At 40.2% G+C, this 27,991-nt stretch overlaps 1 protein-coding gene across 1 annotated transcript in view; it reads right to left on the reverse strand.

Moving 5' to 3' along the window:
• Window positions 1-10,365: 10,365 nt before the first annotated feature.
• The window catches only part of mdga2a (MAM domain containing glycosylphosphatidylinositol anchor 2a), a 150,854-nt gene continuing 133,228 nt past the window's right edge, over window positions 10,366-27,991 (reverse strand). The window contains exons 10-17 of the mRNA XM_041971331.1: window positions 21,012-21,160; window positions 20,728-20,905; window positions 18,229-18,249; window positions 17,839-17,994; window positions 16,040-16,207; window positions 15,819-15,949; window positions 13,449-13,548; window positions 10,366-11,212 (exon numbers count right to left, since the gene is read on the reverse strand). Of these exons, the coding sequence (XP_041827265.1) occupies window positions 11,130-11,212; window positions 13,449-13,548; window positions 15,819-15,949; window positions 16,040-16,207; window positions 17,839-17,994; window positions 18,229-18,249; window positions 20,728-20,905; window positions 21,012-21,160 (986 nt within the window). The 3' untranslated portion in view covers window positions 10,366-11,129. The remainder of the gene's footprint in view (window positions 11,213-13,448; window positions 13,549-15,818; window positions 15,950-16,039; window positions 16,208-17,838; window positions 17,995-18,228; window positions 18,250-20,727; window positions 20,906-21,011; window positions 21,161-27,991) is intronic.

A 27,991-nucleotide genomic window follows, 5' to 3' on the forward strand; every position in this document is an offset into this window, starting at 1 on the left:
TTAGTTACACTGACAGATTTATTGATTATTCAAGACAAAGTAGTGATAGGAAAAGTGTTTTTATTTATTTTTTATTTTTATACCAGAATGAGTGACGGGAGCGCAGCGTTCTACCAGGTGGAACTTTATTTTGGGAGTCTGTTTTAGACCTTTGAGACACAGCTAAGCTAAGCTTGAACATTAGCCTGCCTCCGAGCAGGCTGGTTCCGATGCATACGTTACCATGGTTACTCAGCAGGCATTCACATAAGCCACGTTGATGGAAGAGAACTGGCTTAAATGGGCCAGACTTATCAAGATAAGCCCGGCTTTCCCTTAATCCAGCTTCGTGGAATACCCCAATTGTGAAAGCAGAAAGATTTCCTCTTTCGGTCGTAGCCAATCAGAGAGTGTGGGTTCTCTTCTTATTCTCGCTTCTTCATTATTGATAAGTGGTTGTTTTGGGGAGTTTCCCCCCCGACCGAGCAGTTTTAACTATGTGCCGTTGTCCAGGTGGTTTAGTCCACTTCAGTTTGAACGCAAACCAAACCAAAGGAAGGTGTGAAATTCTTTGGAAATCCTCGCCCAGTCGACCTGAGCTATCCTGGTGTGAATCCTCATAGATGCCATTTCCGGTCTTCCTCAATCAAATCCTCAGCTAAATGCAGGTGTACACTCTGCAGGAAAGCAGAGTTCTTGGCTGCTTTCTGTATTGTCATGATCGATTGATCGTTCTTTTCCATCAGTTTTTTCATTCATAACTTTCAAGTTGCCACAAGCTGCATCGAAAATGTTCTCAGTTGCATCACTTTTTGTGTTGATGAGGCTGGAAAGTGAACAAACGGCGTCGTTCGGGAGGAAACATCAGAGAGGACGTTAGTCGCTGTTGGTTTTTTGGCTAACGGTGACTTAAGTGGAGTAATCGGCATCCTCACAATCCACCTGCAGTGTTCCTTCATAGCTGTGTTCGTTAGCCACGATGCACTTCCTGTGGGCTTCATTTGCTATTTTATTAGCACTTTTGAGCCTTTTCTGTGAATGTGTCATTATTCCACTTGTCAGCTATATGAGATGTTGGCTCTCGGACGCCCTCTCTCAGCACTGGTCAGGCTGTGGCAGGACTTTGCCAGTGGTGAGACAGATGTGCCTGAGGGAGGTCATTCGGTGGACTTTACTGTGAGTTGTACGGATGCCTTTTTGTGAATATGGTGTGTGGTATATTTAGTAACTGCTAATGAGATACATGGAGGGGTTAAGCAGTACCTTTATGCGCAGGTGTTGGTAAAATGCACTACCAGCGACGTATGTCCCCCCCTCCTGGTAAACAAGCTTCCCGTGTGGTATAGTGTGCTGCATGTGAACCGCCTGTGACCCAACCATGTCTGACCAGTGTCTTTGTTTTGTTCAGAATAAACTGTGGCCTGAACGACAAGCCAGCCGTCCCTTCTCTTATTCATACACACAACGCAGACTAACGACATGGACCAGCCAGGCTTTACACAGGTTTGCTGTCGTTTAACCAACTGGATCAAACTAGTATCCAAAAACTTATAGAATTATGTCTGGTTGTTTACTATCAGCGAAGGCAGTTATAACAAACTTAAGAGCTCGTGATACCTTGTCTGCATACATCAACGTCTATCCCAGCCCTGAGTCACACCATGATCACAGAGCAAACAGACACCCAGATGTGCATTCGGCCATCTTTTAAAGAAAGCACGACACTGAGGAGATAAATTGTCCATAATGAGCCGTTATAAACCCTGCAGCTGTCCATATGTCTCAGTCTGTGGCTTAATTCAGGTTCAAATGTCAAGGTCCAACGGAGTGAATGTGGTGCTGGGTTATACAAGGACTGGAGAGTAAATGGGAGACAGGCGTGCCTGGTTAGGGATCAGGGGAATGCTTGGCTGTAGTGCAGGACTAGAGTGAATGTGGCAGCATGAGATGATCAGGGACAGGTGTGGATGATCAGGGACAGGTGTGGATGATCAGGGACAGGTGTGGATGACAGGTGTGGATGATCAGGGACAGGTGTGGAGGATCAGGGACAGGTGTGGAGGATCAGGGACAGGTGTGGATGATCAGGGACAGGTGTGGATGACAGGTGTGGATGATCAGGGACAGGTGTGGATGACAGGTGTGGATGATCAGGGACAGGTGTGGATGACAGGTGTGGATGATCAGGGACAGGTGTGGATGATCAGGGACAGGTGTGGATGACAGGTGTGGATGATCAGGGACAGGTGTGGATGACAGGTGTGGATGATCAGGGACAGGTGTGGATGATCAGGGACAGGTGTGGATGACAGGTGTGGATGATCAGGGACAGGTGTGGATGACAGGTGTGGATGATCAGGGACAGGTGTGGATGACAGGTGTGGATGATCAGGGACAGGTGTGGAGGATCAGGGACAGGTGTGGAGGATCAGGGACAGGTGTGGATGATCAGGGACAGGTGTGGATGATCAGGGGAGTGATTACCGAAGACTGGGAGGATGACGGGGACTGGTGCGGGTGTGACAGTACCCCCCCTCCAGGGCCAGATTCCAGATGGCCTAGGAGGATGGCCGGAAGGCCGAGACGACCAATGGAACGGCACAAAGGAACAACCTGGAGGTCATTTGTTTTATAGATTCTTTTAACGTTTGGACTCAGATATCTTTACTGATCTGGGAATGATCTCATGGGGCTCTGACCACTATCACTGAAAATATGGTCTTATTCTTAAATGTTGAGTGTAACAGTAAGAAAGTTAATGATTTAATAAAGCTGCTGTGTTTGTGGGGTAAATTTCACATCCATAAAGCTAGATTTCTTCATACTAGTCCAAATGAAATTTTGTTTTATATGGAACTTAAATCTTTTTATGACTGTCTGTAAAATTCATAAAAACAAGAAAGTTGTCAACACATCCGTTCTTATGAAGATTGTTATGGTTCATATTACTAGTAGTATACTACTACTAGTAGTAGTAAAGTATGCATCCTAATACACTGTACTCCTTAGTTAGGTTAATATTATTTAGTTTTTTTTATCAAGATTTGCTGTATATGATCATTTTTACTTACTCCCTGTACTCTTATGTTGTTTCATGTCTGTATGGTGTCATATTGTATGTATTGTATAATGTCATGTTTATTTGTAAAATGTCTCCAATGTGATAATAAAGCTTGTTTAAAAAAAAAACAAAAAAAACTACGGAACAGACAGCAGCGATCGGATTACTGAGGGTGAAGCTAAACAAACATATTAATGCTACACAGACACGTTTGCCACTGAATACATTATCATGTTAACGTTGATTTAAGTGATGATCAAGTCATGTTTGACAAGAGATTAAATAAGTGTAACCAGCACAATAATTTCATACATTTATGGAGAGAAATATTCATCCCAACCAACAAGCTATAATTTATTAAAGATCAGACATGATGGTCCTCAGTAGCTTCTATATTTCTTACTGATAACCATCCTTACAATTTACTTAGGTTAAATGGTTTTTAAAGTTTTCTTTTTAACTTGATCATGCTTAGTTTATGTTTTTCCCTTTTTGTCTTGTTTTTATTTTAAATTATGCTTAATATGCATCATATGCTTCATTATGCTATATTCTTATGTTTTTAATGTCTTTGTAAAGCCCTTTGAGTCACCATGTTGTTGAATTGTGCTGTACAAATAAAGTTGCTTTGCTTTGAATGTAAAATGAAACGTCTGACTGAGTAACAACTTGGTTTAACTAAAAACTCACCTGACCTACTGGTGGGACTGGCACCGACAGGACAAGAAAACAAGGGAAACCTTTCAAAAAACAAACTTTTAATGACATAAGACAACAGAGCAAGACAATAAAGTAAATAAATCAGTTTCAGTAGCATAATGAAATGCTAAAAATAAACCATGGGAAAAGGAAAAATGAAAAGCTGATGGATGTCAGTGTTCCTGCCTGCTGCTCCTGAATAAAGATTTCTTTTAAATGACAGTAATGGCTAAATTAGCTACAGAACATAAGCGTAGAACAGCTGTAACATGAGCTGATATCCATGAGTTTTACAAGTAATGCAAGAGTAAAGAGGGAAGATAAAGCAGTGATGGTAAGTGAATAGAGATGCACAGGGATCTGTGAAATATAAGTTAATTAGGAATCAAATTTAGGTAATTACTAGTCAGTTATTGGTGGAACATGGAAAGTAAAAAGGTTGATTTAATAAATATTTAAACAATTTAAATTTAATGGAGAAAAGCCAGTGGGCTCTGGATATTTACCTAACAGGTCAACCAGTTTGTAATTTTCTATTATATGTAATGGTTATAGAACATTTTACAGACAAGAAAACAGTCAGTCATGAGGAACTGTGCAGCGTTCGGATGCTCCAACCGGTCTGAGAGGAGCTTTCCAATGTATGGATTCCTGAGGGCCCAGAACGGAGGAAGAGGTGGCTTGTAACGGTCATCAGGAAGGATTTTAATATAGCTGCAGGAATAAGCAACAATAAGAAACTGTGTGAGGTTCGTTATGTCTACAGATGTGACTGAACAATACATTTTTATTCATTTTTAATATGTTTCCACTAACATAAGTCATACTGAACATCAAATTCTCTGAATAACACTTGATCAGTACACTGAAATAAATAATAGAAGACCGTGATTTATTTGAACTAAACAAAAAAGCTGGGAGGCCATGGGGTGAAAGGACAATGTCTAGAACATACAAAGGCAAAATACATTTAAACCAAAACTTATTACATTGAACAGACATAATTATTTTATTGCAGGACGTCTGACAGAATGTACATTCATTTTAATGACTTATAAGACTGAAATTGCATCGACTTCCCTCTGAAAACGAATGAAACGCATTGGTGATGAACGCAGTCTGAGCTGGTGTTTGGAACTACTGAACCTCTACAGCAGTGTTTCTCAATCCAGGTCCTCGGGACCCACTGCCCTGCATGTCTTAGATGTGTTCTTGCTCCAACACACCTGACTCAAATTAATGAACTTCCTCATCAAGTTCTTTGCAGCCTGTTAACGAGCCATTCTTTAATTCAGGTGTGTTAAAGGAGGGTTACTTATAAAACATGCAGGGCAGCGGGTCCTGAGGACCTGGATTAAGAAACACTGCTCTACAGTAACCTGGAAGTGTGTCGCCATTTTTAGTACACGGGAGTCAATGAGAGTGTCGCGACTCTGAGTTTATCGACGGCTCTGGTAAACAGACTTCAGCTTGAGCGGCTGTTTTCCGATTGGTCCCAGTGCTTGACCTGTCTCTGTTTACTATAGCGAAACGTTGTTGGACAGTAAAAAGTGCAGGGGACATGTCCCCTGTGTCCCCCCCTAAAATTACGTCCATGGTCACATACACCAACAATACGTCATAAAATAATCATAAAAATAATTAGATTCTGCCTCAATTATCTCATTTTGGTCTTAAAGTTAGAAGATTCTCCTCCTCTGTCTTATTTGACCAATGTTGACCTTCTGTAAAACGATGGCGGTTAATTTGATTAGTTTTGAGCTCTACTGGATTCAGTTTTTCAGATAATAAATGGCAGTGGCATCTTGACAACATTACGAAGAATCCATTGATACTTCATTTTCCTGATTGATCATTGGGAAAGGGCTAAAATACAAAGCTGTTTTTGCATCTAAGTGTGAAATGATTGTTGGTGCTAATGTTGATGAGTTTCCAGCAGTAATATGTGTTGTCTTTATACGAAGTCAAACATGTTTCCTTCCCTCTGAGCAAACTGCAGCTGAGGGGCTGGAGCCCGTCCCGGCCGCTTCTGTCATCACGGTTAATGATTATTGATTTGTCTTCAGTGGATATCAATGCTCATAGCAACTCGTTTACTCAAGCTTTCAGGTTTCAGTGATTAAATTAAAGAATAAATTACTATGAGAAATAATAATTTTTACTCATTTGTACTAAAAGTTTAAAATAAGATGTATTTCTTCTGTTTCCCGTCGGAGGAAGGAGTCCGGTGGCTAAACGAGATGCTGACGAGATAAACTGTCCAGAGCGTTTTTAGCCCTGCAATCCCAGTTGTTCATGTTCTCAGTTGTTTCCAGTCTGTTATGTAGACATTGTTACAGAAGTTGAGGAGTTTCGGTGAAGATTCAGAGTTCATCACAGCATAGACGCACATCTGGTGACTTCATATTTGTTCTATCAGATCTCAGCATTGAATTTATAACAATTATTCCAATATTAGAAGGATGCCACTGGGACTGAAGGAAAGATAATTTACTGGTCTACGTCATTTTTATAGATCCCAGTTTGTTCATGTCTTCCACCAGTCTTTGGTAAAACCTAAATCATTGTGCACTGAATCAATCAAACCAAATCCAGACAGCGTTTGTTTCTGATTTACGTAGAAACCCAGAAGACAGCAGAATTCCCAGAAACACAATCTGTCCATTAAACTCTGTCTCGGAATGAATCTTCATGTAAAATCGTTTCATTTTTTCATATAATGTGATTTCAATCAGCAGATGGTTCAACTTTTTAAATTGAAATAACAAATAACATCATGACAAAAGTCAGGAATTATTATAATTTTAATAAAACCTTTAAAATACAAAACAACATCTAGTAATTTAAAATTATGATCAAATTTAGCTAAACCACAAGTTATTTGTGAAAAAATGAAGAAAACAAATCAGAATTTTAAAGGTTGAAGACAAAATATATAAGAAATTAGGTCATAATTCTCCGTTCATTTGTTTCCTACAACAATGTTATCATAATCCAGGTGGTGAGGGGGCGGAGCCTATTCAGCTGCCATCAGGGTACACCCCGGATGGGTCCAGTCCATCACAGGCGCAATCAGAACAACTACTCATCACAACAATGATTCATTAAACATTGAACAACTTAAAAAAATCTGTTTAATAAAATAAAGCTGAAACTCTGATAATGTTAGAATTTCTGACTTACATCAAACTTTTACAACTTCAATTCTAAAAAAGATGGAGACCGTGAGTAAAATGTGAATAAAACAGAATCCAGTGATTTCCAGGTCTTATCAGCTCATCTTTTATTCCCAGTTGAAGATAAACAACATCTCAGATGATGAAACTGAGACGAGTAACAAAAGGCTGGAAAAATACCTGGTAAAAACCAGAAACACCTGGAGGAGCATTGGACAACTAATCAGGTTACCTGGCAACAAGTCAGTAACATGACTGGTATAAAAGGAGCATTTCAGAGAGGCAGAGTCTCTCAGATGGAAAGATGGACAGAGCTCCACCAATCTGAGACAAACTGGATCTAAAACTGTGAAACAATGTCACCAAAAATTTTACTTAAGGTAAAATTGTTGAGCTTAAAATATCAATAATATCAAAAGATTCAGAGAATCAGGAGGAATCTCTGTGCACATGGGACAAGGCTGAATGCTGGTGATCTGCATTAAAAGCAGACATGATTCTCTTCTGGAAACCACTGCATGGACTCAGGAAGACTTCCAGAAACCAGTGTCCCTGAAACCCACAAATGCAGGTTAAAGCTCCATCATGCAGAGAAGAAGCCAGATGTGAACAGGATCCAGAACCAGCACCGTCTTCTCTGGACCAAAGCTCATTTAAAACAGTCTGAGGCAAAGTGGAAACCTGGATGAAGATGTGAACTAGTTTGTGGAAAGCATGGACGGCGTGTCCTGCAGACTAAAGAGGAGAGGGAGCATCCAGCTTGTTATCAGTGGACAGGTGAAAAGCTGCATCTCTGATGGGATGGGGCTGCATTAGTGCCTATGGCGTGGGCAGCTTCCACATCTGTGAAGCTCCATCAATGCTGAAAAGTACATGGAGGTTTTAGAGCAACATCTGCTCCCATCCAGACAACGTCTCTTTCAGGGAAGACCTTGCAGATTTCAGCAAGATGATGCTGAACCACATCCTGGAACTACTTTTTACACCGTGCTGAACATCATCCTGGAACTACTTTTTACACCGTGCTGAACATCACCCTGGAACTACTTTTTACACCGTGCTGAACATCACCCTGGAACTACTTTTTCTAGACGTGTTGATTCAGATTCACAATCAGCTCATATTTTTCATCAGATGGTAAAATGTCTCAGTTTCATCATCTGACATGTTGTTTATCTTCTACTGGGAATAAAATATGACCTGATGAAATTTGTAAATCTTTGAATTCTGGTTTAATTACAGTTTACACAGAGACCCATTCTTTTTGGAACTGGGGTTGTTTTATGTGTTGTAGAATCTATAAACATCCCAATATCAGCAGAAAACATGGAACAGGTGCATTAGTCCACATATCCAAACCGTCATGATCCGTGCATGTAAACGGAAACATGAAATGTGGAAGAAACATGTTGACCTTCTAATCCTGACCATGATGTTTAACTCCGAACTGAAGCCTTGGTGGGTGAAAATGTGAGTGCAGTAATGAAACCTGAAAGTGTAAACGTGGAAAACCAGGATGAGTCTCCAGCTCATGGATGACGTGGAGACACATAAATTTAACCTTAAGTTAACCTGCATCTGTGGAGGAGATGAGGTAAAAGCAGTGACATTTTATTGTGAGATTACTGTGGACCAACATGACTGTTTCAGATTCTGCCATGAGCCTGGTTTTCCTTAAATACACTCCCATATTACATATATTTTCTTTATTTAATCTCCTCCATGTAATGTAGGATGTATAAGTGTGGAATCTGGACATTTGGTTTTTCCATTCAGCCGTTGAATTAATAATTTATTTTCATGTTGTTGAATTCTTTTGTGCTTCTCAAAGAATAGTTTCACCATAAACCACTAAAAGAAATATTATAGCAGCATGGCCCATATCAAACCTGTTTACTCTTTACTCACTAAACTTTTTAAAGTGACTGTAAATTTTTAAGAATTTCTATTTCAAATATGTCCCATTTTTCTTACATAAATACTAAAACAATATCAACAAAAACTGAAATTGCTGAAATAACTGCTGCATTGTTAGAAACAGTCAAATTCAGGATATGAGATGGGCTGAAAGTTATATCCCAGGACTCAGACTGTCTGTCTGTCCCGGGACAGATTTAATTTTACATCCCAATTTTCCTTCATGTGTCCCGAAGCTTACCAAAGCTGTCATGTAGTGTCATAGTCCAAGTTCCTCTGAAACACTAACATAGTTCTGACACTGAATGCTTTGTTTCCATTGGATAAGAGCTGAAAATGGTCCTTTTTGTATCACATCCAGTCACAGACTCTCAGATAATCTGTATTTATTCTTAATTTAGTCTTTGAATAAATAAAATCCAGATTCTGTCCTCTTCGTCGCTCTGCTTCAAAGCCAGTCCACCGGCTTCTGTTCATCCAAACTCCAACATTCTCCTCCCACAGAAGAAGGAAAAGAAAAGACATGGACTCTCTGGTTGTTTTCTCTGTGATCATTTAGACAGAGCGATGTCTGACAGTCTTTTGGTGATGAAGGTGGTCCTTTGTCGGTCTTTTCCACTGAGTCAGAAGGCACTTGATGTCATGGCAGAGGGCGGACTGTTCTTCTATCTCCCGCAGACAGAAGTCACAACATGGTTGAAAAATAGAATCTTTAAAAAATCTTCTTGAAAGAAAAAGACTGCTGTTTGTCCATCTGCAGTACAGTACGGCTGATCTGCTGAGCAGGAGGATAGAGAGGTGGAAATGGAGGATGAGTGGGTGGTGGTGGTGGGGGCTGGGGGGGGTGGACATTCATGCTGCCTTCTCTGAATACCCCAGGTCTTCTATACATGATATGTGGTTTTTTTTTTTAATATACTCAGAGTGTAAAAATACACTCCAAGATGGTTCATGTTAGTTCTCCTCAATTAAGCTCCTCATCATCTTAACAAATCTTTTCAAAGATGACTTCATGTTCTAGAGAAACGCGTCAAAAATCAAACCCAAGGATTTCTGTTAAACATCTCCAAATGAAGCTTTTATCTAAATTTAGTGAGGAAGATCTTCTTCTTCATGTATGCCTTAATTTACCGCTGCTCTTCTGTCACTTTGGTTTCCAACATTGTCAGCCTCACCTCCTTAATTCTATCTTTATAACTCTGGGTGAACAATTATCAGAGAACAAGACGGACCAATATTGACCTCAGCTACAGCCAACATCTACAGAAATACACCAGCCTCAACCCTTGTAGGTCATTAAGGACGTCTTTTTCTATTCAGATAATTTCTTTCATATATATATATATAAAACATGTTTTATTTAAATAATACACACACACACATTAGGGATGGGACTTTAATGTGTTAATTACAATTAATTAATTGGAGTATAATTCTGGTAGTTCAGTCAGCCAGAATATGCACACCCCCCCCCCCCCCCCCCCCCCACACACACACACACACACCCCCAGTAAATCTGTCCCTGTTAGTCCTATTTTATCAATTTGTAGTATGGAGACATAAATCAAAGTCTCATCTGCATATAAACTGTTACACAATCAGAATGTGTCCCTTTCTGCTTTCTGCATGTGGCTGCTAGAAATTTACCCCACACTGTAAAACCAAAAAATCTGATGACATATTTTACTTCACATGGACCCTGAGGAAATCTGGCTTTCTTGAGGTACATCAGATGAAACATCTGCATGAAGGAAACCCTGTCATCTGTCAAGTGACCCTTCTGATTCCCTGTTTAATGACCTTCTATAAACACATTGTTTTGTGGTGCAGGTAAAGGCAGGGTTTTAGCAGTGCTATGGATTCAAACAAACTAACCCTCTACCTTGATGATTGGGCATCCTCCCTGATAGGTTACATTCACCACATGGACAACATGAGCGCCCACGTGCACCTGCAGCAAGTACCACCAACAAGCCAAAAGCACCAGCCATATCCACAATCACCCCCTTCTGATCCTACATCTGTCTCTTGCTCTCCATCTGGTGGGCCACACAACTGAGTGGGATCCACAGTGGCATCTCTTGGCCAGTGACTCAGAAGAAACATCAAGATGAACTGCAATCACTAAACCTAACCAAACCCTTACTGTCTCTGCTGAACATAACCTGCCCTGCAGCCATGATGGAACAGGATGGGAAGATTTGGGAACCAGAGGAGTCAAATTTCATGGCATACTGTGGGGTAGGTAGGTGGAAGGTGGAGAATGATGCAGCGATGGGGGGGGGAGGGGGGGGGGGTCACCTCTGCCAGCCAGTCAGAGCGAGACTAATGCAAAGTTGCCATATAGAGGGTGATAAGGATGAGGCAAACAACCTGAGATCTGTATAAGACAAAAAAGAAAGAAAGGGGCATGTTGAATATTTCAGAACAAGAAACACTGACACAGTTAAATTAATTTAAATTAAATTAAATTAAATTTATAAAAAGCTTTTCATGACAAAAATCAACAAAAAGTGCTTTACATAATAAAAATAATATATGCATAATATAATAAAACAAGCCTTTACACAACAAAGGATAACAGATTGATTTAAAAATATTCTAGTTTCTTTTTCATACAGTCACACATGCGCAGATACACACATGCACAGATACACACACACACACACACACACACACACACACACACTAGAATGCAAGTTCTACCCCCCAAAAAAAAAATTTCCCCCATTTCTCCCTCCCTCTGTTTTCTACCCAAACAAGGACTCTAACCCCCATTGTTTTTCTCTCTTGATTGAATGTAGGTATAACAATAATTTGGCTTGATTTTGCTGTGAGGAAACAATATTTTGTGAGCCCACCCGCCTATGGCCACAGCAAGCACCATCACAGGAACCACTCTGATCGCGATAGGCCAGGGTCCCCACCGAGTACTGATCCGATCTATGTGTTATTTTATTAAGAGGTCTATTAAATTTATAATTTAAATAAATTATATTTATTGTATACTTTGATGTATGATACTGTTACTGTCATTCAATGGCCTAGCATAGGCTAAACTATAAAACATGACAATAATCACAGCTTACAAATGAATGAAACATGATTAATCACAATTCGTGACTATGCCTGAAATCTGCTTGTTTTCACTGTAATGTATTAACAATGCTTACAAATATTAAATGTTAACTAACCTTTACTTGGGTTTTTCTTCACTTTTCTAAATTACATTATCACTTTAGTTGTAATAACAAATTCAATATTTCATAAAGTCCAAACTTTTAAAAGAAGGTCTAATCCCAACCCCTCCCCTTTCCTGCCTGGCCCCCATCAAAACTTTTCTAGACTCACCCCTGTATAGCAGAAATTACAGAAATTAGCTATCACCATTAATGTGTATTTTGACAGTTTTAATATTTATTTATATAATTCATGTTTTATTAACACATGAAAACCAGGATTGCCACAGAACTTTTTAAATTATTGAGCAAATAAACTCGGATGAAAGAATTTTTATTAAAAACTATCTTGAAATTGCACTTACTGTGAATGTTTTCCACAAAGGACAGGGGCTGCTAATTCAGGACAATAGCTTCTAAAACGTGTGTTCTCATGGTGGCTTTCTGGCTTTCTTCTGCAAATTCCTCACAATTTTTAAAAACATTTGCCAGCGTTTTTTATTGCTGCTGTTCATTTAGCTTTTCCTTTAAGGCAACAAACTCCTCGTACTTTTTCACAGTAAAATCATTCTCATCATCAAATGCTTTATAAAGTTGATGGTGTTAAATTTGGCAGCATTCGTGTCGCCTCTGGAAAGTTCAGCCCTGCATATTAGGGATGTTGCTGTTTTGCTAGAGGAATTTTCTAATGAGTAATGACGCCAAATTACTAACATATTACCAATGTTAAATGTTAGCACAACAGTGACTTATGTGCAGCCAAAAGACTGTGTGACTTTCTGTCTGTGTAGTTGTGTTGGGCAGGAAACAAATAATTATGATTCAATTTCTTTAGTATCGGATGATGTTTAGACAGAAATACTCGCTGATGAACTATCTTGGAGCATCTCCTTTTTCACTTCCTTGTATGAATTGATTCTCTCTTTTCTTTAACTTCCCTTCACTCCAGCCAGTTCAAAGTAGGGAAAACTGTTTCCTGGTTTAGTTTTGAACACCAAAAACTACTTGGTTAGGTTTAAGAACCAAAACTACATGGTTCGGTTTAGGAACCAAAACTACATGGTTGGGTTTAGGAACCAAAACTACATGGTTCGGTTTAGGAACCAAAACTACATGGTTCGGTTTAGGAACCAAAACTACAGCTAGTAAAAGATTGTAAGTTGATTGGAAGCTGAATATGTTTCTCCAATACTGAATCCATGATATTGGGAGAGTAGTGGTGTAAAATAACCAGGATACACTAGTTGTTAACCCATTAAAATCTGATATAAAGATGTTCTTAGAGGTTTAACTTGTGCTGTCCCCACAAGGACAAAGCAAAACATTTAATAAAAATAGCTCTGAGATGCTGACAGTTCTTTATTAGAATAAAAGATGGCAGAAAAAGCAAAACTGTCTTTGTATTTCATTGTACAACCAAACTGTGATGGTGCTCACTGTTGGGTGGAGGGTCTTTACATTCACCCTCCTCGATGGTGACATCATCGACTGCAATATCTCCTTCCACACCAGAGCCTCGTATTCCCTCCATCACCATCTACAGAAAAAGGAGACAGAAAGCCCAGTTTCTAAACTTTTCTTATAACCAAACAGTTATTATAAACATTTCCAGCAGCTGTGTTTTTGGGTTACTGTTGTCCATCATTGTCCAGATGAAGGGACAACGGATATCCACAACAGCCACAGGACTTATATTGTACATACTGAACTTCCACACATTGTCAAACCAAGTTTATTTATGAAGCATATCTAAAACAACCTCAGTTGACCACTGTACAAGACAAATAAAATGACTAATTCAAGAAGAATAAACAAATCACAGAAAACAAAATATGAGTAAAACAGCACTAAAATAAAATAGATAAAATACATTAAAATAATATTGACAGTAAACTTATTCTCCAATGCAACAATAGAAACATCAATAACTCCAACATCTAAATGAAAGACAACCGATCCATGGTAACAGGTTCAGGAAAATTGCTATTTTTGTTTGTTTTATGGAAGCCGAAAGCGTCTAGGCTTGACTATTATTTTTTTTATTCGAGAGCCATATATCTCATTATCTTGAGAAAACAAACTATGTTTTCTTGAGGTAAGGAGATAACAAGATGATTAAGGTGGGCTCAACAGCAAGAGTTACTGTGTTACACCTGATTTTATATCGATCAAATTAGACATGACAGCTGGAGAGGGAAGTATATGCGTAATTCTGTGAATGGCTGAAGGTAAAACTTAACAGACACGTCGCAATTTCAGCCTTTGTCAGACTTGAAGTAAAAGCGGATGCATTTGTGACGGGGCCAAAGAGACTGTGGGACTTATTTTAATTAATACGTTGTTTACTTATTTTTTAACTGCATGTTATCTTAATTGTGTTATTTATTTATTATTTTAACCGCATGTTTTGCTCTTTTATATTCTTGGTTTTATGCAGTATTTTATTGTGATTTTACTGACACCCTCTGGAAGCCAATCAACCCTTATCAGCCCAATCAGAGGCAGGTCTGAGCGATTCTGAGGGTATTTAGGTGGAGTGTTCAGGGAGAGGACATGGCTGGGAGAGAGAGAAGTTGGCAGGGATTGGAGGCAGCGGCCGAGCTGCAGAGTGGCGGAGAGCAGGTGGCAGCAGCAGCCGATCAGAGGGATGCGGCTGGAACCTGGAGGAGGCGAGCCGCGGGACCTCCAGAGGAGTGGTGGACGGAGTGCGTGGAGTAGCACAGCAGCCGACCTGTGACCCCATGGTGCAGTTACTCAGCTCCGGGCCGGGAAAAGTGTGAGTTAAACCTTCCTTACAGTGACAGTGACCTGAAGTGAGGTGCTGGCTGCAGGGCAGGCGGAAAGCGGTGGGGGTACCCCAGTGAAACAGTGGACTGCCGTGCTGTTTCCCTCTTCTCTGCAGGTCATTGGTGATGGGCTGCTGACGGAGAAGAGGCACGTGAACACCAAAAGATCCCGCCCACACTGCCAGAGGCTGCATGCCTGGACACTAAGGAACACTTGAAGGGCCAAGATTGAACATTTTAGAGACTGGGAGATGATTCATCTTTTTATATTAATAACCTGTTTTAGAAACCTTTTATCTTTTTTTAGTGTGGTTAGAATCCACGGTGGCGGGGCCCCGTCGCCACCTGTGACACATGGATCAGTGATGGATGTTACTCTATCTGACATCAGCTTGCATCCTTTTCTGGTCTGACTGTACCGGGCATTCCGGTGAAGAACAGCTCTGTACTGGGATGACCCTTGGACCGATTAGTTGAGATGTTACAAGAGAGGTGGATGATGACTAAACTCATCCATGTTGATGGACAGCCCCTCCCAACTGCCCCACATCCCTCCCAAACATTGACAGCCCTATAGAGCTCCTTCAGCAACTGACTGTTGCACCCCAAGCGTGGAAGCGAGCACTGCTCTTAGTAGACCACCATCACATTCAATAAAAGCTAATACAATTAATTTTTTGTCCAAAGACATGCATGTTTGGCTAATTTGAGTCTCTAAATTCTAAATGAGTCTGAGTTTGAATGTTTGTCTCTCTATGTTGGTTCTGGACTAGGAACTGTTCCAGCCCCCTCGTGACCCTGCATTTGAACAATCCATTATCCATTATATCCATTAGATAACGAGATAAATTACCCTGTTATCACGAGAAAACAGGGTAACACAAAAAAAGCAAGCCTCTCTGCTTCTGTACAAAGTGAACAAAACCATGCAAAGCTTTAAATGGACCAAGTAAAGCCTACATATTGTGCAGTGAAAGTGTAAGTATCAGTTATTCCACCAGCAGCTGAATATTTCTTGTACCTGAAAGGCTGTGGTTGGGTTAATGTTGAACCTGGCCTGTTGCCACTGGTCTCCTTGGTTACCAACTATATTCCAGACTAAGGTGTCTGTCACTTTTTGACCTTTCTGACGCAAGAAAACTTTCAAAGCTCCTGCAAGACAAACCAACAATACAATCAGGGAATTTATTTTCTTCATTTTAAATCTGGTGTACCTGAGACAGATGACATTGGATTTCTTACCGATGTGTTTCCCATACATGTGGTAGTAGAAGGTGAAGCAGTAGGTGGGGTTATAGCTGAATGAAGAAGAGGAGGAGCTCTTGGAGTTCATGTTGAAGGTGGGGGACAACAGCCGGGCCTTGTCCCCCTCCAGCCGTGGTCTTGATGTCTCAATGTACATGTAGAAGCCTGCAAGACCACAACAACAAGCGGGGTCAGAGGCATGGCTAGGGGCTTCAACAAAGAAGGACACCAAGGGACACCAACCACAATCACATTACACCTCTCAGACAGAAAAGTTTTACATTGCCCCATCATTCATCAAACTTCCAGGGATTTTGTCCCTTTGTATCATATATTACACAAGTATTAACCAATTACATGAAAAACATGGCTGTTGAAGAAGATCTGAACTTTTTGTGAAAGCAGAATCATTAGTTTAAGTGAAAAACAGAAGCAGGCACAGATTCCAGTTTCTGATGCCACCATTTGAATTTCAGACTATATGAATAGCTGGAGAAATCAGGCAGAACAGCAAAATAAAGAGGCAAAAAGTGCAGTGCTTGTTAATAAACTTGTTAATAAACTGGACCAGTCACTGGGGATTGGACCGGTCACTGGGGATTGGACCGGTCACTGGGGATTGGACCGGTCACTGGGGTTCATTGGGAAAAGTTGCAGAGGAGATGTGTGCTTCTACGTGAACCAGAGGAATTGTAATACTGCTGTGATCAGAGATCACTACAGATGTGGGATTATTGACTATTCTGCTTCGTCCTTTCTCTCTTTGCAAATTTCAACAGCTCTTTTACACACTTGTATACGTACATCTGCAAGCTAACGCATCAGCTGTTGCACAGCTGATCAATGACATCACTCATAAACTCGATGCTATCTACCCAGAGGCACCCAAGTTTATCCTTGGGAATTTAAATCATTCTAACTTGGAAAAGACTGTGAGGACAAATGAACAGGACCTCTGTTATGGTTCATTAAGAGCAGCTTACAAACCCCACCTTTGGATGTAACCATGGTGACATCAGTGTGTATCTACTGGATCTGTACTGTATAAAATGAGAATCAATCATGGATATTCATGGAGTTACAAGGAGATTAACCCCTCGCAGTTCACATTTACAAAAAGTATTTGATGTATTTCCGTGTTTCTGCATGGATCCCATTTGCAGTGTTTTCCTCCACTTTTTATCTGCTTCTGGCTAAAATTACATCCCAAAAGAAACGCTCCATTACAGAAGAAGAGCTGGAGATAACTTTAAAGACAGAGGGACGGAGTTGTGTGTTTCAGACAGTGCTAAAGTAAAGAGTTACAGTTACTAGTTACTTCACACAAAAAGTAAAACAATTACTTTGTTGATTACTTACACCAAAAAGTAATGCATTAATGTTAAATGTAACTTTTTAGTTACTTTTGTAAAGTATTAATTAACCATCTTTCTCATACTCTTTATTATTATACCATTATATGGTGGTGGTGGTGGTGGTGGTGGGGAATATAAGAGGGGGGTAGACGGCGCTACACTGCGAGGGAGACAGCAGAAAGCCGTGAGGAGAGTACGTTAGTGAGTGTGTCGTGTCATCAAACCCGACTCACAGAGAGGACAAACCGGATCAGCCCATCCAAGAGGAGGCATCTTATTTTTCTTAATGCCAACCTGCACTGAGGACATTAATGCTACTTTCTTGAGTTTGGTTTCGTTCTGTTTTGTGGATTTTTTTACCATAATTTTTGTACCAAGGTGATGTTTGTGTGTGTGTGTGTGTGTGTGTGTGTGTGTGTGTGTGTGTGTGTGTGTGTGTACCCTGCTTTGAGCCAGTGTGGTCGGCGTTGGGTCCCGTATTTGGTGTGGATTTGCTGCTTCGTGTGGCGCCACTGTGACGGGTCCAGTCAAACTCATCCGTCGTGTCCTGAGAGAACAAACACAAGGCCTCGTCCTCAAAACCACACTGGAACTCCCCTGAACACACAAACACACACACATACAAAAACACACCCACTCAATGAAACATTATACTCATACATTACAGTACATATTACAACATGACAAAGAAAAAGAGAAAATGTCTGCAGTCAGATGAATGAATGATCTGCTGTTTCCAGGTAACTTTTCTTACTGTGAAGGAGATAACTGACCACAGGTCAGTTGTTTTGAGTTCAGTATGTGAATGTGCATCAGGGTGGAAATACTTACTGAGATGTGGATTAACAGGAGCTGTGGAGGGACAAAATGGCCAGGATCAGACCAGTAACACCAGTAACACAAGCAGAACATCAAACTTCAGCAGAAGCTGCAGGGATGGAGAGTCTAGTGTGACATGAATCTTCATTTATAAATATAAATTCAAAAAAACATCTGTTCATTTAATTTCATAGGAAAGTATAACCCCTTCATGTCCACTGCTGCAAATGTATTTTAAAAAAAATACATTTTTATTTATTTCTATCTTACTTACTCACTCACTCACTTATTAAATTATTTATAAACTCTCCCAGTTGCTAAAAGGAAGCGTAAGATTTACCTTCACAGTAAAGCTTTTAATTGAATATCATTTTAGTATTCAAAATCAGTATTTTACTTACATACAATTTAATTTAATGTATTTATTCAAAAGGGACAATGCATATTAATGAACATAAAAATGTAAATATACCACAACCTTAGGCTACTTTCCATCAGTCATCCCTGGCAGATCAAGAAAATATAAAAGCAGCTTACAACAATAATGACAAACAAAAATCCAACACTTCAGACATAAGACATAAGTAAACGACTAGTTTCTCATTAGCTAACATTTGAGTTTTGTTTTAAAAATTTTGAATGTGGACCAGTCTCTCATATCAGCTGGGATGCTGTTTCATATTTCAGTTTAACTGGTAGCACCTGTTACTGAACGCTGTGTGTCTATAAAGTACTACACAGTCGCCTCTAATAGAGGTGATGGTTATTTTACCACTTATACTGGATTTGAACTTGATAAATACATTCAAGGATGGCAGAGCGTCTATGCAAAATCCTAGAAATCAAACATGCCAGTTTAAACTTTTTAAAGTTTTTCTAAACTTATTGTATTATTAGTAATATTGTGTTTCTGAAGTATTAGACAACGATGAAAAGAAAAAGGTTTTCTATCAAATATTTTTAAAGCTTTTTTGTATAAAGATTCTATTGGTTTTAAAGTAACCATACATGTCAATGACCAGTTAATAATGAAATAATCAATATTTGCAGCATTTACTGGCAATGATGATCTAATTTGTCTCAAATTACAGATTAAAATTAACTAATTTTTTATACATGACTTTTAAAGGATAATGTTGTGTTTAAGGTAAAACAAAGATATATAAATTCATCTACAATCTGTAGCTCCTCTCTTTTTAAAAATACATGTGGGCTTGACTTTGCTGTTGGCATTTTGAATGCGACAGGTAGTGTAAAGTGCTTTAATAGGTCAAGCTGACTAGAAAAGCGCTATTTAAGTACAAGTCCATTTACCATTTAAAATATGCTAAAGGAAAACATAAAAACAATAACAAAAATATTATTTATGCATTTATTTTATGCAATTTATTATTTAACCTTATTTACTTATAATTAGTTTATGTTATATTTAATTGTATTTTATTCTCTTGCAGTATTTTCCTTTTGCCTTACCATATTTATTTAATTTTTATATAATTGTAAAAAATGTAGGCATTAGGGGGTTAATCTCAGAATCCTTCATATTTCAAACATCATCAGGTGTTAAAATTCTTTTGAAAACGAGGTTTGGTTTAAATGCAATAAAAAAGAAGCAGAAGTTGTCTCTGGGAGCAGGAACAGAAGCAGGTTATTTTCAGACTGAGCGGAAACTACGCTCCATTATTCATCAGACATTATTCATCTACAAGTCTGCATGAATTAGTCTGATTAAGATGTGTTGATGTTCATTCTTATCAATTATTCCTCACAAGTCTTCAATTCAAAGCACAAATCCATGGAAAATCTGAATAAGCAGTAAAACAGTAAAACCTGTGTAGCTAACACAGCAAGAGAATAAATATGGATGCAGGAATTAAGGAACTGAGCTGCAGATCACATTTTCCACCAACTTTCCTGATTACCTGGTGTGACAGTAAAGGTGTATCATATTAATTTGTATAATCTCATATTGCATTGTATCGTATCATATCATATCGCATCGTATCATATATATCGTATCGTATAGCACTGCATCGCATCGTATCATATCGTATCGTATAGCACCGCATCGCATTGTATCATATCGTATCGTATCGCATCGTATCATATTGTATCGTATAGCACCGCATCGCATCGTATCATATCGTATCGTATCATATCATATCATATCGTATCGTACAGCACCGCATCGCATCGCATCGCATCGTATCATATCGTATCGTATCATATCATATCATACCATAACGTATCGTACAGCACTGCATCGTATCGTATCGTACAGCACCGCATCATAACGTATTACATTGGGTCGTATCGTATTGTATCATTTCTATATGAGGGAAAAAATTAATTGGTATTTAGAATTTGGTTGAACTTTTACATTTGATCAGCTCTTTATATAAAACAATTTGCAAATAAATCCATCCAGTGATTAAAAAAGGTTATATGTCTTCTGAATGTTCAGCCCCTCTTTGACTTTTTATTTTCCAGATGCAGGAATCTACAACGCACCGCTGTAAGTGATGATGCGTTCAGTGGAATCTCCCTCCCCATAGCGGGTGATGGGGGTTAGGCGAACCAAGTAGGACTCTGGTTTGATCAGTTCAGTCAAATTGTAGGTCAGCAGCTGACCCTTCTGGATGGTTCCCTCCATGGGAATCTCCTGCTCCCACCAGCGAGACTGGCCCATCTGAAAGACACAACAGAAGGACTTTTAGGACTTGAGGAGAATAAATTAACCATTTTCAGACCCCCTGTGATCTGGGAGTCTTCGATCTGATGTGGTTTGTACTGACCTGTCTGATACCAAGTCTGTAGGCCAGGATCCGATCCACAGCGTTGGGCTCCATCTGAGTCCACTGCAGCTTGAAGCTGTAAACCTGAGGCCTGCTCTGCCACAGACTGCTGTAGGTGTCGTAGTAAAACTCTGGAGGGTAGGCTTTCCCTGGGAGACACAGGGGTCAGGGGTCAGAGAGGCTGGAAACAGGGGTCTTCTTTATTTAGTTTTTTATTTATTTTTATCTAACATTCATTAAACTGGCAGAGCCCTAATTCATATTAGAAATCTCTTCTCCAACAGCGTCCTGGCCAAGGCAGCAGCAGCACAGTCACGAGTACAAACACACAAACATCACACACAAACTGACCCAGATAGCAGACGTGTTTGGACAGAATCTGGGCAACTTTTGATATGTTTGGCTAATATACAGTACTGGCAAGTGTTATGTGGTCCAGATGTAAGTTGCCACGCTGCATGTGAGTTGCAACAGGTTCCTTGTGGAGCTCGTGACTGAGGTTTGGCAGCCACACTCACATGGAGTCAAGACCAAATATGGGCCAAGCATAACTGCAGATGTGGGCCATAATTGGGCCAAATATTTTCTGCTATCTGGGACTTTGGTATTAAAAACCAATCAAAACCCTTAAATCAAGCAAAACATCTACAAACTGATGTAAAACCTCCACCCAATGAGACCAGGTCATGAGGTTTCACGTCTTTTTGGAGTTTGTTCCAGGCAGAGCCGGGGTGGAACCAGTTTTCAGCCCAGGAGTTTTATATCTAAGACCAGCCCACCTCTTTTTGATGTGGAGTAAACTGGATAAATGAAACAGTACTTACATTCCTGTAGGTTTTATTATGAAAATAAAGACATTAAAAGCCTAATTTCCTGTATTATTGCACCAGATTACAAAAAGTACTGACTAAAGAAATTAGTTTCCATGTTTTCATACTTTATAAAAGGGCGGTCACAAGCTACAGGTTCAGAAGCTGAACACAGTAATAACTCACACATCTCAAGAGATTGTTTAGCTTCTGTGTTTAGCTTTAATTGCAGTTGTTGTGGTTTATTTTGCTCTCTCTTTTCTCTACATATCTCTTCTATCCACCTTTTTCCTTCTGTTTCTCCGAGTTGCCTTTTCATTCGGGAAATGGTGTCATTCCCCAGTATCGTCAAATCTTTGTGGGGGACGGTATGGAGGATTTTTCATGATGGTGACGCTGTATTGAAATGACTATAAGTACAAACCCTGATGCCGTTATTGACAGTTTAGCAAAACTGCTACCGATGTGCTTCTGTGCCACAGCTTTCAGTTACTGGGACAATTCACTGGAGGTAAAGTCAGAATTTAAGGCTGCTAAAGAGAATCTTAAGAGCGTTTTTGGACAAACAGCCTATTTTTCCACTTTTCATAGCTACTTTAATGTCCAAAGTCACGATCCGGGAGAAGCTATACCCATTCAGAATTTGCTTGCCGTGTAGATGATGCTTTTCCTACTTATGGTGATAATGGTGATAATGCAAAGAATGGAAAGAAATTCAGATGCTTTATTGCTGGACTATATCCATACCTACAACTTTGTTGTCATGAACAGGGTGTAAAATGCTGAAGGAAGCTCTTCAGTTTGCCATACAGATAGAGGCTGCTTATCAGGCTAGTGAGATGTTTCCTGCTCCTGGTCCAACAAGTCTTTTTCTACAATCCCAGTTTACCCTGTTATTTCATCTGTGTCACCTACACCTAAGTTTGTACCTGCTCTACTGGGCATCAACTCAGTGAATGCTGATGAGATGAAGAAAATTTAAACTATTGAGATGCTTTCTGACAAAGTTGAGTGACAGCTGGCAGTGGACCATCTGTGGCACAACAAACACGACCATGGGTTTTGCTGCAGGAGCTCCACTCCCAAGGGATGGCATGAGGGTCGCAATGCTGACGGTTATTATGGATCTCCGCCAAGGCACAGACACTCTAAATGCAGCTCCTGCCGGACATCTCAACATGAGGTGGAGGAATACCATCATCACAAGGATCAACGCACACGGTCTGGATCATCAGAACGCTTTGCACAGGGTTACGACATTTCACACAGAGACAAAACCAATTGTGGTTGCTCTCCAGACCACATTGAAGACGATCGCTTCCGACACTTTCCCAGTTCTAGGCGTGCATGCTTCCAGTGTCCATCACGTCTAAGGTCAAGTCAGGTAAACTACCAGTAGTTGACAACTGCCAGCTACTGACTCTACTCGGGCCGTTTAAGACAATGACATTGAATCAAGAGCAGCTACAAGTGACATTACATTATTGATGGATGTAGAGAGGATTTATGTTTCAGTTGTTATTGAAGACACTTTAATACATGCATTGTTGACACAGGAGCTGACGTTTCAGTCATCAGTGAAGACTTTAGGATGAAAACACCTGCCCTGCATAAAAAGTGGTGAAGCTGTTCATCCCTTTCACAGGAGTCACAGATCACTCACTTGACTCTGTAGGCTCTATTTCAGTTAATCTAAGCATTGCACATAAACCTATGACTCATACACTTCAAGTCGTCAGAAACTACCAAACCAGTCATCTTAGGCTGGGACTTTCTGGTTGCCAATGGTACCATTGTGGACACTCAACATGACTCTGGATGTAGCAAAGCTGTACCACTGGTTAGTCCACATCAGAATGTTCCATGCCTAACCACTGTCTCAGTTTCCTCCACAATGACTATATCACAGCTACTCTGGATGCACCTCTCAAAGGACTTTTACCAAATGGCTATACAGGTGTGTTTGTACCTAATTACACAGACCAAACTTTTGCATTTGCATGAACAATAGCGAGAGTAGAAAGAGGGTCTACTTTTGTTAAGGTTGCTAATCTCTCATGGTGAAATCTAGTTATATAATCTTTCTTTCTTTCTCTCTTTCTTTCTTTGGCTCAAAGAAAAGAAAAATGGCTCTATGAGACCTATGAACCATCTTTCTGTTTTTTGTGTTGACTTTAGAAAACTCAACTTAGTCACTGTTACTGACTCGCATCCCTTACCAAGGGTCGATGATAGTTTGGATGTGCTATCTGGCTGTCAACGCTGCTCTACAATGGACACGTCAGGCGGATACTGGCAAGGACAAATGAATCCCGCAGATGGGCACAAGACTGCAGTCACAACAGGTGACGGCCTTTACCAATTTTAGGTCATGCCTATGGACTTAAAAACTCACCACCAACGTTTCTGAGACTCATGGAACTGGTTTTCAGTGGTCTTCATTGGACTACCTGTGTAATTTATCAGGATGATATATTTTCAATGGGGCAAAACTTTAATGATCATCTACAAAATCTCACTGAAATTTTCAGTCATTTTAGACAAGCTGGTTTAAAAATAAACCCTAAGAAATGTGACTGTTGTAAAACAGCAGTTAATTACATGGGACATGTTGTGTCTCGTGAAGGACTGACTCTGGATCCAGTTAATAGTGAGGGCATTCATGACTGGCCTGTGCCTCTTTCATCAACTGAAGTACATGCATTTTTGGGCCTTTGTTCGTACTACAAACATTTTGTGCACGGATATGCCTTCATAGCACAACCTCTTCACAGACTGACAGAAAAGCAAGTTGTGTTTGAGTGGACTGAGGACTGTTTAGATACTAAAGGAGGCACTCACATCACCCCCAATAATGGCATTTCCCAACTTCGACCAGCCTTTCATTTTGAGTACAGATCCATTTAGCAGTTTCTTCAGTGCTCTCTCAAATCCAAAATGGACAAGAAAGGGTAAGTCATGTGCTTTGAAGAACTGAGAGGAATTGGTCTGTATATGATAAAGAACTATATGCTATTGTGCGGTCAGTTAGGCACTTCAGACATTACCCGGGTTGTAATCCTTTTAGCGTAATTACTGACCATCACCCTCTGCTCAGTTTAAGGAAGATGGACATCACTCACGATCCTACAGGACGCTAGGGTCGTTGGACATTGGAACTGGACCCCTACCAATGGACAACCATTCACAAAGAGGGAAAGAAGCACACACATGCTGATGCTATGTCACATTTTTAACACTGGATCCAACAGAGATGACTGTTTCACCCTTTCCTGCTGACAGCCACGCTCATACCAGTATCGCAGACATAGCGCCTAATGTACCATCTCAGGTGTGTTTTGTGGAAAGTGACATTGTACATGTTACTACAGGTATTACCACATTACCACAGACTTTTTCTATCAATAATGCTGACGTTGTATTGGCACAACTTTCTGACCAGGTTCTTTCGGAAGTGTATAGCTGGGTACAAAAGGAAAAACGTCCTTTCTTGAGACAGGTCATAGGTAAAACGCAAAGACAGAAACGTGAGCATTATTACAACAAACAGGTTGAATACAAGCTTTATGTATGTGGTGAGCCTGTGTGGTTAGATGACCCCACTACTCAAAGACAAACTTTGCCCAAATCGGACCATTTAAGGTTCTATGTGTGGATGACAACTGACTCACAATTGGACATGAAATATCCTCAGGCTACACCAAAGTGATTGTTTAGTGATTGTTTAAATCAAGCTGTCCTGAGAAATATGTGCTTGGACTTTATTCATAGTTATAAAGGTTACATCACATTTTCCTGGTGGATATGTTTGGGTCATGGTTGCTTATTTGGCCATTTCTGTGTTTTCTTTCTGTTGCCATCCTGCACTTTGTGTCAATATTTTACTGAAGACTTAACTTATTTATTTTTGGTGACTTCAGTGTAATATTGTAAATATTTTGAAATGAGGACATTTCCTTTGAAGAGGGTATGTAACGGTAATATTAATTTGATAAATATACATTGATTTACACATTCTAAATAAGTATTACGGTGGTAATACTTATTTTTCCTGGTCAGACGGATATGAGTTGACTTATAAAAAGGCACGGGCAGATGTTACAGGTTGGAGTCTTCTGAGGTATGAAATATAATGTCCCAAAGAATTAATCCCTTTCCATGTGCTGTGTTACTCGGAACCATCTACGGACTTGTAACACCATTCAACACAACAAAATCGATGTGTTACATTAATAATGTATATACTAGCATTTTAGCTCAACAGCGGCCAGGTCATGTGACCAACTGAACCAAAATCAGTGCAGGATCAGTTGAGATACACTTCTTTTTATTACATTTCAAGACCTCACATAGTTATAATTATGTTATTACTATAAATATTATCATTTTAGCTCAATAGCTTCTAGGTCATGTGACCTACTGATCCCAAATCAGTGCAGGATAATTATACTAAACTGGCTAGCTGAGCTACACCTTTTTTTTTTTTTATTACATTTTAATAGTCTTGACATTTTTTTATATCTTTTTATGTATATATTAACATTTTAGCTCAATAGCTTCCAGGCCATGTGCCCTATTGACCAAAAATCAGTGCAGGATGATAGTCAATATATCTTTTTATTACATTTTTATTACATCTTAATAGTCTACACACACACACACACACACACAGATATATATGTTTATATTAGCATTTTAGGAGCATAACCTCCAGGTCATGTGTATGCTGAATAATGTGTGGTTTTCAAACCCCCCCTCAACATTCCAGTGCTGACTTTGTTAGCCATCCATGTGTTTTTACCGTTTGGTTTGGTGGCCTCAGGATTGGGTCTCTGCCCTTTGCGGATGATGTGGTTCTGTTGGCTTCATCGGGCCGTGATCTTTAGCTCTCACTGGAGCGATTCGCAGCCGAGTGTGAAGCGGCTGGGATGAGAATCAGCACCTCCAAATCAGAGACCATGGTCCTCAGCCGGAAGAGGGTGGAGTGACTTCTCCGGGTCGAGAATGAGGTCCTGCCCCAAGTGGAGGAGTCCACGTAAGCAGCCTAAATGAGTTTTCTCCGCAGGGTAGCCGGGCTCTCCCTTAGAGATAGGGTGAGAAGCTCGGCGATCCAGGAGGAGCTCAGAGTAGAGCCGCTGCTCCTCCACATCGAGAGGAGCCAGATGAGGTGGCTCGGGCATCTGGTCAGGATGCCTCCTGGATGCCTCCCTGGTGAGGTGTTCCGGGCACGTCCCACCAGAAAGGGGCCCAGGGGAAGAACCAGGACACGCTGGACGGACTACATCTCTTGGCTGGCCTGGGAACGCCTCAGGATCCCTCTGGATGAGCTGGTGAATGTGGCCGGGGAGCGGGAAGTCTGGGTTTCTCTACTTATGCAGCTGCCTCCACGACCCGACTCCGGATAAGCGGCAGAAGATGGGTGGATAATATAAATAGAGTAAAAACAATTTAAAGAAATTGTAAATTGTATTATTTATTATCTATCTTAATTTATTATTTTTTATTAATTTATTTAATTAGGCCCGAGCACCGAAGGCGGTGCGAAGGCCTATTGAAATGCAAGCGTTTATTAGGCCCGAGCACCGAAGGCGGTGCGAAGGCCTATTGTAATGGAAGCGTTTTTTCTTTTTCTTATTCTTATTTTTCTTCCGCCGAATGAATTGCATTTTTGGGGGCTTGAACATGCCCCAAAACTCACCAAATTTTGCCTACCCCCCCATTGGAATGTGAAAATTTACATATGGAAGGGTGCTCGGGACTATTCGGGCAAAATTGCACCAGAGCGCCACCTATTTATGGTCCCCCGCCAGTGCACGTTATCAATCTTTATGAAACTCACTACACATGTTCTAAATGCTCAGGCGAACAAAAAATCCTCTTGGAGAACTGCCCTCAAAAAAACAGGAAGGCGGCCATTTTGGGTCAAAGTCGCCATTTTGGCGTTTTACTGACCTCGCATTTGAACGAACTCCTCCTAGAGATATTATCGTATTGACACCAAAATGGCTGAGGATGTTCAGAAGCCATGTGTGATCAAAAGTTATGCAAAACTCTCTCAAAGGAGTAACGGCGTACAGGGGGCGTGGCCTCAAAGTTTGATGTCTCGCCATGAAAGACGAAATTGAAATAACTCCCACATAAAACAACTTTTCTGACCCAAAATGGCCTCGT

This window comes from Melanotaenia boesemani, chromosome 20, assembly GCF_017639745.1.
Source record: "Melanotaenia boesemani isolate fMelBoe1 chromosome 20, fMelBoe1.pri, whole genome shotgun sequence".
NCBI classification, from domain to species: domain Eukaryota; kingdom Metazoa; phylum Chordata; class Actinopteri; order Atheriniformes; family Melanotaeniidae; genus Melanotaenia; species Melanotaenia boesemani.